Source organism: Xiphophorus hellerii, chromosome 10 (genome assembly GCF_003331165.1).
Source record: "Xiphophorus hellerii strain 12219 chromosome 10, Xiphophorus_hellerii-4.1, whole genome shotgun sequence".
NCBI lineage: Eukaryota > Metazoa > Chordata > Actinopteri > Cyprinodontiformes > Poeciliidae > Xiphophorus > Xiphophorus hellerii.
In genome coordinates this window covers 8,717,069-8,729,286 of record NC_045681.1, presented here as the reverse complement: position 1 = coordinate 8,729,286, position 12,218 = coordinate 8,717,069, and the positions used below count along the sequence as shown (strand labels likewise).

The window sequence follows — 12,218 nt, the reverse complement described above, 5'->3', positions numbered from 1 at the left end:
TGCAGCTAATTGCCTTCAGAAGTGACCTATGTAGCACATAGTCAACATGTGTGCAATTTAATATCAGTATAAGTACAATAGAAAGATTAAAGCACAACTACCTGCAAAACATGGCCGTCCATCTTGACAGTTTTGGAGCAGCAGAGAGGCACAGCTCGATGTCGATGAGTTTTATTCACAAACTCCAAAAATCTTGATTTTTTATTTATTTATTTTTTAGCCAGGTTTTTGACAAGAAGTAAACTGTTGCTGAAAGAAAGCTAATGTAGCACTATGTGTGGAGGAAAACAGACCTCCCTGAACACACCATCCCCACAGTGAAGCAAGGTGGTGGTACCATTATGCTGTGGGGGCGGTTTGTTTTTATTTTATTTTATAAACTTGCCATAGTTGCTAGAAAAATGGATGGATCTTGGTACAGGAAAATATGGAAGAAAAATAATTAGAGGTGGGGGAAGAACACAAATGCACAGCACTCTTTAAAGTTGTGTCTCATTTTGTTGGTTTGTTACATAAAATCAAAATATTTTCTTGTCATTTTATTTAAGTTTGTGGTTAATATGTGACAAACCATCAAAGTTCTAATACTTCTAAATACAAAGTTGGGAGTCCTGATGAGAGATAACCTGGCTGTGTTGAGCACCGGCCTCTGGAGAACAAGTGCAGCAGTTTCAGTCTTTTAAAGCATCCGCAAAGCTCGTCGAATTAGCACGACCACATCTAACGACTTCAGTTCACTCAACAGCAGGATAACTGACAAGCTGAAATTTATTGTAAGCACGCATTTTACGTGTGGTTAATCATTTCAAGAGAGAGGAGGGCTCTCAGGCTTCATCTGTGGCCTTAATTAAACAAAGTCTTTATGCTGTTAATTAGCTGATCCTGAAAGGATTCTTGTTTTATTGTAATTTTTTTTTTTATCAGTCAGCTGCTTCCTTTTTACAAGAATTAGTGCTGTTATGAAAACGCCATTGAACTCTTTAATCTGCTACATTATTGATAGATGATCTGTTACGCAGCTTTTCGCTACACATGGAGTTTCGTCAGCTTCGTTCATTGACATCAGGTGTTCAACTGCAGGTTTATCTCTTGCTCTTTAGGGCAGGAACTTTAATGTGTTAAAAAATTGATAAGGTGCGGTGTCTTATCTGCTGCTCAGATCGACTCTGAGCCCTTGTCACATAGCAGGGAGCCTCATTAAACAAAGTTTTTGTAGTTCTTTTCTATTTCATGTTCTCCTTAAACTCCCCGTGTCTCTTCTCAATAAGAGGTCTGTCAGCCTCCTCTTGTTACTTTCATCCACATGTCAGTCTTTTGTCTCCGACACCCTCTTGAAGGTTCACGTCTGCACCGGGGCCCTCGGATTGTTTGAAGATCGTGTGTGTGGTTTACATTGTTCTGACATAAGTTGCTGATTTAATGTCACTCTACACCTCAAGACTTTGTCATCTGGTAGATTTTTGTTTCTCTTCCTTCCACCCCTCTCTCCACTTTAAGCTGGAAGCGTCTTTGAAGTTCACACACTGCTGATAATTGAAGCAGTGTGTGATTTCAGCGTAATCCTCTGAAAATAATAAAAAGACTCTCATGTTATGGATTCAGTTTTAAAGTGAAACCACTACACTGACCTCGCACTGCGGTTAATCCAAAACAGTAGGCGCGTAAAGCTTGTCCACGTCTGAAAAGTTAATATTTCCTCTAGATTTTCATCCATCTTCTATTTGGTCACTTATAGAAAAGAGTAACTTTTAAAAATATGTTGAGAATGATAGTTTCCGTCATGCTTTTTATTAAACTAATGACACCATCAGCATGAAATATTTGTGCTCATGTACTGTCGAGATGCGTAGTGATGGTAAACTGTCTATGATAGAATTTGGGAATGTTGAAGAGGCTAACCATTTGCCTAGAAGAAGCAATTTTTTATAAGCGCTTGCATTTGATTTTTTTTTCAATACGTTGATGGTATTTTAAAAATAATTCATGTAGAAGTGAAAAGAAGTTAATATAAAAGTAGGCAAGACAGCAAGTTTTACCTAAGTGCCTTTCACAGACAAAATCCAGCAGAGAAATTGTGTCAAAACCCCAGCAAATTAAAGCTTTATCTGCAATGAAAGCTGGATTTACAAAGTATTGAATCAGGAGAGTTCAATACAAAAGTGAACCACGCCTTTCAGATTTAGATTTTTTTTTAAATAAAAAATCTTGTTTCAATTTACTTCCATTTAACAATTTTACACTGTTTTGTTTTGGTTTATAACATGAAACACCAGATAAATATATTGAAGTGTTGTAAAGTGATTGTTGGAAGATCATGTAGGGAAATAGTTTAACAGAAGAGACTTTTCACTGCTGCTCTCACTGATTGGTCAAACACACAGAACCACTCAAGACTTGCAAAGGAATGAACATTATAATATTGTTACTGTTAGAAACTGAGCAGAAGAAAAGCTGACTTTGCTGCTAACAAACATTAATATTCAGCTGAAACTAACATAAGTACATAATATATCACCTTATTGGTAAGAAAAAAAACCTTGATTATGTACTGATTTCTTATCAGTTTTTTCCCCAGTGGCTCTGAGTAGTTATTGAAAGTGAAATGTTAGTTTTCTCATTATATAAAGTTCTTTCAGATGAGTTGTAGTTGTGAATATGTACAATATTAGTAAATCTGGATCTGTTTTATATTTATATTTTATTATTTATCCTTTTTATTTATTTATTTTTCAATCAACCATCTGGCTCTGGACAAACTAACCACTTCTAGCACTGACGCTCTTTAACTTTGCACATATTTGATCACCAAAGCTGGAAGAGTTTATCCCAAGGGGGGCATAAAAGTCCACACCAAGCATTAAGGTTGACAGGAGTGAGGAAAAGTAAAAACATTTTCAAGTGTGTGATGTGGGAAGTAGTTTTCTTTAGGAGGACGAACATCTGAGCGGCAGCATTGCTGTTAATCTAATCTGAGCTGTTCCAGATTCAAACTGTTTGTAGTTCAAAGATCTTCTAATATTTCACATATGATTATTCAAACTAAAAATTCTCTCACACACAGCAGAATGTTATCCTCAGCTAAGTGATTACTTAACATTATTAATCTCAGGAAATCACAAACAAACTTTAATGCATTTATTGTAATTTTATGTGCTAAACCAAAATACAAAGTGGTTCATAAATATTCTCTGGAAGGAAAATGATACGAGGTTTTAACTGGTTTTAGAAATAAAAAAAATTAACAGTGTTCTCTGCATTGCTTTTCACTCCCGTTTATAACAATACATCACATGGGCCTTGATACGAGGTTTTAACTGGTTTTAGAAATAAAAAAAATGAACAGTGTTCTCTGCATTGCTTTTCACTCCCGTTTATAACAATACACCTGTACAAGAAGAAAAGTGACCCGCGCACAGCCAGAACTCTTTTAGACATGAAGGTTGCATCATGATGCTGTGGAGATGCTTTTCTTCAGCAAGGATAGAAAAACTGGTCAGAGTAGAGGGGAAGCTCGATGAAACTGAAAACAGCAACATCCTGCAAGAAAACTGCTTTATAGGCTGCAAAGGACTTCACATTGGACCGAAGGGTCATCCTCTTCCAGAATAAAGAGTATATGGCAGGGATTTAAATGTCTAATCTGACGTTTGAGGTATTTTGCAAAGAAAAACTGTGGAATTAGTCATTGCACATCAGGCATACAAGGATTCATTTGTGAAATGTTGCATTTAACCATGTATCATTTTCATTCTTTTTTATAATGTTCTCTACCTTAAGTTGATTTATCCCATTATCTTCATTGAAATACATTGAATTGTGTGTTTTTAATGTGAAAAAGCTAAATGGCTGTAAATACTTCTGCACTGTAAAGAGAATTAGAGGCATTTCAAGTAACTATCACTATTACTTCCTGACCACAGGTGATAAAGTGACCATGTTTCCCGTTTTGGACATCGACCAAAATGACATTGTGGACACCAACGGAGCAGGAGACGCCTTTGTTGGAGGTATGAAATTGTATGCTAATCAGCTTTACATAGAACTTCCATCACATGGGCCTTGTTCAGGAAACAGAACTGTGTGCATGGCTAAAACGTAATAAAATTAGATTTATTCTGAAACTTCTGATTCTGATAAGTTACCTCAGTTGCTCTTCCTCCTCAGGATTCCTCTTTGCACTTGTCCAAGAGCAGTCATTGGAGGAGTGCATCCGGGCCGGACACTATGCAGCCAACGTGATCATCAGACGGGTCGGATGCACTTTCCCAGAGAAACCGGATTTTCACTGATTAATCCAATCTGTCACTCCCACAAGATGCTTACTGTACCAATTTATACTCTTCAGGATTTTACGTGTATTTTTCTATTTCCTCTGACTGACATTTTGAAAATAATTGCTGCGGCTTGATGGATTTATTGAGCCATGATAAGCAACGGAGATATTATAATGCAATTCAAACAATGTACTAGCATCGGACATTGGAAAATGTTCATAGGAAAAGCCGCATTCCAGCAGAAGCTGCCATTTGAGAATCAACAACTGAATACCTGAATTGCTGATAAGTTTGAATCAGTAACGTAGACACTGTCTTGGTCCTTTGTCCATAATCTTTAAGGAATAGTTTGAAGGTATTTCATAATATAATTTAAATATATATAAGAAATTGATCAATGTCTGAGAAATGTATCATAGTGTGGGGACACCTCAAGTGTTTCTCAGTAGTTATTCTAAGATGTGGTTTCTTGCTCCCTTATCTGAGAATTGCTGCTAACTTGTGACCACAAAATGCAAATGAACAAACAGCATTACAATCCACTTCTCAACTGTTGCTCAGTGGTTTTATGAACAGTTATCAATTTGCCAGTAGGCTGTTGGTGTCACTTCTGTCTTTGAGTTTTTGACACATGAGGAGGTAATAGTAATGCAGAAGAGGTATGTTTACAGCCCTATCCATAATTATTGGCCCCCTGGTGAAAAGTTGTAAAAACCGTCAGAATAAATGTATTGCAGCAGCATAATGTCACACAATTCCTTTCTTTATTCTAAAAAAAATCAACCCTTATTTTTGTAAATTCAGAATGTTGGTGACTGGTGAACCATTTTGGTGTTGGTTTGACTCTTGTTTTTTGCTGACAGATCCAATGATGATAAACTTGTTGTCTGGAAGAAGCACGCCTAGATTTCCATTTAAAATATCTCAATAATTTAAGGATTTCATGCATACCACCACAAAATCAGATATTTCCTAACAATGGATATTTTTTCCTTGTTGAATAAATATATTGAAATTAAAGGTTGAGTTTTCTTAATTGTTTAGTGTACAATTATGCTGCTGCAATAAAAGCTTAATTTATTTTAGGGCTTTTTACAGAGCTTTATTGTGTGTGTGCATAAGTGCAGAGGGCCCTGTCGTGGCGTGAATAATGAATGCAAGCTAGCACTGTACAAAGTGTCATCATTGATGCCTGTTGGTAAAAATGTTTGTTATTCAATTTTAAAAAAATATTCCCTTGATTTGCAGTTTGATGCTGCAGACATCATTGATAAATTACGACTATTGACTGCTTCCCATTTCTTATGGAGCACATATCATTTAGCAATTTTTCTTTTTCAACTGAAAATACAAGAAAAGTATAAGAGTGATAACGTTAAATTTTGGAACACCGAACTTTGTCAGCAGCGCAGAACGCCCCAAGAGCAAAATAGTGATTGCAGTGTCTCCAGCTTTAAGTTAATCCAATGAAGTGAAGACTTTTGTAGAGAGTCATCAAGTGATGAGGAGGAATTCAAGAGAAATGTTTGGACCGGTAGCTTGGATATCTTACAATCTGGCACCCCTCTAAAGGATTTAAAAGCACGCTGTCTGAAGCCCACAGTGGAGTTTTACTGCTTGTTACAAAAACTGTCAGAAGTCTAAATTTTCTCTGCACATTCAGTTTATATTTTACTCATGAGGGTTAAAGTACAACACAGTGATGTGTCAAAATATCTGAGTTATTCTAACGAAACTGTTGGCACATCACAGAAGAAGAGAAGAAGTCAGAGTGGAAGCTAGTAATGTGATAGAAGCCACACAAAAGGTAAAAACATCTGCAGGATGAAGAACTATCTTACCAGAACTTTATGCTCACAAACCACACCCACAGTTTTTTCTATTGTGGTATGACAGTGGTTTCCCTGTTCCAACTATGGCATGAACTGTGCTACGTCCTCTTCTCTTATGTTTGGGGCCTTTTATTCTGTTAGAACCAAGATTCTGAGTTGCATAATGCTAGATGCAAAACAGCTGTTTTTGGTGTGTGAGGAAAAATTCATCTTTCACTTTAACCCTCCTGTTATGTTCCGGGTCAAATTGACCCGTTTTAAAATTTACAAATTAAAAAAAAAAAAATAGAAGCATTTTTTTTGCATGAAACGTTTTCTATTTGTCTTAATAGGTGCACTCTAGACATAAGTTGAAAATTTATTCATGTTACACATTTGTACCAAACCCTAGGTCTACTTTTTACATCGATACTGTTCGGGTCAATTTGACCCGGCAGTCAGGTTAAAGTGCAAAAAAAGATTTTAAAATGTCCAATTCTATATGTTTCCTTGCAGTTATGAACCATATTTCACCACACACACACTCACCCACGCACACACGCAACCACACACACACAAGCCCACTTTCTCACTATTCTCTTTACTTCACTAGGAAACTGCGAGAAAGCAGGTGTTCACACAACCTTTGACGGGAATCTTTTCTGTTCCTGTGGACAAACTCCACCCACTCTGAGTGACACTCAGCAGAAGTGGATGAAAACATAAATACTCTCTGCATGACTCATTTATCTTGATTTTAATCAGCGGGTCAATTTGACCCAGAACAGTATGTGTGTCTCAAGTTCAATTATAAAGATCACCCTTTGGTAAAAAAAAAAAGTATAATATAAAATAATTTACCAAAGGTCAACTTCAAGGAAATTATTGTTTTTTTGTGTCTAGGTTTTTTTCAGTGGACATTAAAAATCTAAATTCCATTTTTTATGTCCAAATGAGTAAATGAGCAGGTTGTCGTCATTGATCCTTAATTTCTGAGAAATAATAAAACATCATTGCACAAATATTGATTGAAATGGTTAGTATTGGAGTTAATAATCAGATACAAAAATGTTTTGGAGGAATTTTTTGGTTTCTGACACTATTGCATGATTAAACACTCCCTGGGTCAAATTGACCCACGAACATTTTTGCTGTACCCTAGAAACGAACATAACAGGAGGGTTAATGGAATTCACCCACAGTTTTTGTACAGATATACTTTATCTGTATCTTTTTTTTTCTATCAAGAAAACGGTCTAGGTCCTACATCACAATCAATAGTTAATCTGTCAGTGGTGTTTCAGATGTAAGATCATCACCCAAAAATGGTGTCCAGGTGCAAAAATGGTTTTTAAAATTTCTTTTCTTCCTTGAAAAACAACAAAAGCCTCATTATGTCTCATTTTCGTACTTTGCACATTTATAGATTTTATGGCTCTAAAACATGATGACATTTTTCCCTTTCAGAAACAATAGAACCAAACTGGAAGTAATTGTTTTGTTTGTACAGAAACAAGAAAAAACACATTAGTCTTGTCTCGACCAACACAAAGTCAGATTTAATATTGATTTCTTAAAGAAACAGGTGAACTTACCTGAAATATACCATACAACGCACAGATAATTTGTAAAGTTTCTTTATTTCATTTAATCAGCAAGGTATCCCACTCTAACATCATGGTCATTGTATCCTGGACCTGCTCAAGTCACCCAGCCTCCCCCATCACTCCCGTGGCTAGCTGGGGTCCAAACTGGACTCTGTGTCTGCAGGGCAGCAGGAGATCATTTTTCTCAGTTTAAGGGATTAGTGGTTGCTCTTCGCCACGACCATTAAAGGGACCTGAAAATTAGCCTGATCCTTCGTACCCAGCTGTGCCGTCGCTGGGGGTTGGAGACAGGGATCAGAGGGACCCCACCCCCCACCCCCACCCGCCAGCAGAAACTGTTGGGCAATGTCTCAAGTGTTTGAAATAATTCAACACTCATCTGTTCCAATGTGAAGTGAGAATACCCGTTTTTACTCTTATTGAACTACTTGTTACATCCTGTATCTTTTTTTTTTGCCTTTGCATACATATTAACCCAGATCATACAGGTTAAAAAGACTTTCTCTTGCCAAAGTGTTACTAACAACTCTGATTCTTTTTTTAATCAAACCTTCTTTTTTTTTTAAAGGATTTCCACAGATGCGCTTTGAAAAGGTCCACCATTCTGATTGGACAAGACTCCATGGCAGCTGGTTCATTTGCTTCTCAAGATGACAGATGGCAAAACACAAACACAAAAAGAGAGAGAGCCATGATTAAGTAATGAGGATGCCTGCCACAATGAGGGAAACTACTTTTTTCACTTTCTCCAACAAACTTTGGCCCTGCTCAGTGCACACAGATGAAAAACAAACTTGAGAGCATTTAGCATATTATCACGCTCTGTGATTTAGGAAGACCTTTAACAAATAGTGATGCTTGGTCTGCAATATCTCTAATTTTCATTCTTTGGCCGAAACTTCACTTTTCCGTTACAATAAATTTTGATTTTGTGACATTTGTCTACAATAGTTATTTCACCAGCATATATAGTTGATGTTAACACTAATGAAGATAATAATAATGCTTGCAAAGGAGTAACTGGGGTCCTGGCCAGTGTTTTGCCCCGCAGATGGGCATCAGTGTTTGTGAACACCAGTGTGGCAGTTGGCAGGGATTGAGGGGGGGGATGGGCCGACTGCTATGGCACATGCTCCGATTCAAATTATCCCTGGACCCTTGCAGCAGTGGAGAACCTGCTGGGGCCTAGGGTGGCATTCATTACAGCCAGACACTGGCAGTTTTTGTTTTTTTTTCCTCTGGTCAGTCGCTCTTTATTACGACCCCCAACCCACAAAAGCTTCAGATTCAAATTCTCTTTATTCATATTTCACCTGCTTAAACGTTTTCTAAATTGACAATTTTGTTGACTGAATCGTTTGGTCGATTTGCATAAATTTCAGTAGATGAGTAACAGAAAACATGACAAATGCTGCAGTTCAATAAAAACATGTAGATAATGACAGGAATAGCCAATCCTGATAATGTGCGCTGATGAGGGAGCTTCAATTAACGTTGAGCGATATCCACTCAAAAACATCAGGAGTGTAAACTCACCAGTCACTTTGTTAGGTACACCTGTTAAATTGTTGAACAAAGTAGGGGATCAGCCAGCAATATGTCTGCAATTGAATGGACTTCAGTATTGTGACTGATTGAGTTCCAAACTGAGCATTAGAACAGGAAATAACCAGAAGTTTCTAGTAATATAACTTGACGACAAAAGTAAATAAAATACTTTTTCAATCTTTAATGTTGCAGTGTCTGGTAAGGATTACATTAGGACACCCCACATTTAATCCTATTTAAAATGGCTAATATTACACACAGGCATATCACACCAGAAACACACAATTAACAGAGTGTTACTCAGCATTTTGAAAAAGGCTTTCCATATTTAAAACTCAAATGTTTACTTGGTGCAACCCTGACTACTGAAGTGAGGTTGAAGACGATGATGAGGCAGAAAGAACTGTTTGTAGCCTTCAGAAAGAAGATTTTAGGAGCTTAGAAGTCTGGTAAGAGATTTAAAGAAGACTCAAAGGATTTTTAAATCAGCCAATCCGCTGTCTGAATGCAAGAGAATCTAAAGAACTGCCAACATGCCTACGTTTGGTCCTCCAAGCAAACTTACCTTAAGAACAGACTGCAAGGTGCTAAAAGAAGTCTAAAAAGTCCCTAAAATGTGATCACTGAACATACTGCAGGCTCTCGCTACTCCTGATATTCTTGTGCAATCAGAAAGATAATATGCAAGTTAAACTTTCATTGAGTGTGCAAGGAGGAACCTTTGATCTCTGAGAAAAACATGAAAGCCAAAGCAAATTTTGCCAAAGAGAAGAATATGGACCAGGACTTCTTGAGTACTGTCTTAGGAGAGATAAATCTGAAATGTAATTTTTTAGACACTAGAACAGAGGACATGTTGAATGTCAACTGAACCAAAACCGGAACCTTTAAAATGATAGTGACCCAAAACATACCAGTATATCCACTGATGACTGGCTGACAACTAAGAAAAACCCTGGTTGTGTCAAAACTCACATCTTCATCTCATTGAGATGCTGTGGGGTGGTTTGAAAAAGGCTATTTATGCAAGAAATCCCTCAAACAACTCACAACTGAAAATAAAGAGTGGTGCAAACTTTTTTTTTGTCAAAATACACATCTTTTTGTATTACTTTGTAATGACTACAACAAAGTAAATTGGTGTTTACCTGGAAATAAATTACTTTCTCTAGAAATAAATAAAACAAAGATTAGGCATGATGTGAATGTTTTTTTTGGAGAAACTGAATTTTAAGTTGGGTGCACTAATTTTTTTTAACTAACTGTGTGTGACTTGTGTGGACGATAATACCTTGGTGTCAAAGGAAAACGGTCAGACCAGTTTAGGATTATAGAAAGACAACAGTTCAGATGCACATTCAATAGAAACAAAGTATGTGGAATTTGTATTCCACAAGAAATCCCTGAACACACAACATCGTATCCTTTACACGGTTGCAGAAACAGAGTGCCATCCTGGATGTCTCTTCTGTTAACTAACAAAAGAAAAACTTAAGTAATACACGGTCTACATATTCACCAAACTTGGACAATAAGAGACTGGAAAAGGTTTCCTAGTCTTATGAGCATCAATTTCAAATGTTATAATCAAAGGTCAGAATTCAGTGTAAACAACATGAAAGCATAGATTCAGTCTGTCAGTCCTGGTGCTACGGTTTGGAGGTTGTTAACCATTTCCATTCGTTTAATGACTTCCCTGTACTCCAACGACCTCGACAGTGATCCAGCGTCAATCCAACAAATCACCTTTGGGGTGTGGTAGAGCAGGAGATTCACATCACGGATGTCCATCTGAGAAATCTGAGCGCTACTGTGTGATACTGTCATTAACTTGAACCAAAATCTCGGAGGAATGTTTCTGACCACTTGTTGAGTCTATGCCACAAAGAGTCAAAGCAGTTCAACCTTGGACTAGGAAAGTGCACCTATTTAAGTAGCCAGTGAGTGCATTTAGTATTCATCAGAAGTTTACAAGAGCTCAACTGTTGTAAAATCAAAAATACTGATAACTAATTGATCTGCGTGCAGATAAGTCTTCCTTTGGGTCTGGATCCTTCTTTTTTCTTGCGTCAACTGTCGACCCTCTTGATGGCCAAATGACAAGATTATTAACAAGTGTGCTAGATTATTTAAATTAGTCACTAAATGGGTCTCTACAGGAGAGAAAAGCTTTCATTTGGGCTCCTCATCCAGCACTGTGTATGTGTTTGTTATCTGATGAGAAGTAACCAATTATCTCTCTAATTACATCCGCATTACTGCATGAGAAATGAGCTTTCTGGTATTTCTTTTGCTGCAAGAGAGATGAGTGAAGGGAGCACTGATGTAGAAACTGAAAAATGTAATCATACATTAGCATTATTGCTATTGCTGTTGCTCTATCTTCAGCTCAGTGGAGTTAATTACCTGATTAGGGCGTTAAATACCCCTTATGTCAATTGTAGGAAATAGCTTCTTTAAAAATGAAAAGTAACCCTATCATATTTACATAAATGGAAGTTTAAAATCCCCTTTGGGAATTAATGTTAATAGGTGTTACATAAATAATAAAAAGAAAAAAAGATAAGTAGTAATATGTTATGCAGGCTATAAGAAAAGTGTGAAAATGTTAAGTGGGAGAGAAAAAAATTAAAATTGACAATATCATTGTGAGGAGCGCACTAAAAAAGGGGCGACGGTCCGCTACGCTGAAGTAAAGGGATGTCTACAGTGGGAGAGGAAGAAGAAGAAGGGGGAGGGTACCACTTTGTCACAGGCTGCTATGTAGATTAACCTTTCAATTAGTTGTTATCAGGTCCTCTCCATGTCTCGACGAGAGCTTTCCAGCCTTCGCTTTTAACACGTCCAAAAAAAAAAAAAAAAAAAAAAAAAAAAAAAAATCCCACGAAATCGCTCGGATACGTCGCTTCGCATTTTACCCCATTCGACGTGATAAAGAAGAGGAGTACCCGAGAGAGAGGGGGGAAAACTTGAAGAGG

The 12,218-nt window shown here is 37.1% G+C and overlaps 2 protein-coding genes across 4 annotated transcripts in view; both read left to right on the top strand.

Moving 5' to 3' along the window:
* LOC116727188 (adenosine kinase-like) overlaps positions 1-5,567 on the top strand; it is a 177,618-nt gene extending 172,051 nt beyond the window's left edge. For both annotated transcript variants that reach the window (XM_032574441.1, XM_032574442.1), the window contains exons 10-11: positions 3,921-4,007; positions 4,165-5,567. In XM_032574441.1, coding sequence (XP_032430332.1) covers positions 3,921-4,007; positions 4,165-4,289 — 212 coding nt within the window. In that variant the 3' untranslated portion in view covers positions 4,290-5,567. The remainder of the gene's footprint in view (positions 1-3,920; positions 4,008-4,164) is intronic.
* Positions 5,568-11,720: 6,153 nt separating this feature from the next.
* Positions 11,721-12,218, top strand: part of kat6b (K(lysine) acetyltransferase 6B) — a 30,834-nt gene continuing 30,336 nt past the window's right edge. Inside the window, exon 1 of one of the 2 annotated variants that reach the window (XM_032574436.1) lies at positions 11,721-12,217. The gene's annotated coding sequence lies outside the window, so the exon portion shown is untranslated. The remainder of the gene's footprint in view (position 12,218) is intronic. The other variant, XM_032574440.1, reaches the window with a different exon arrangement.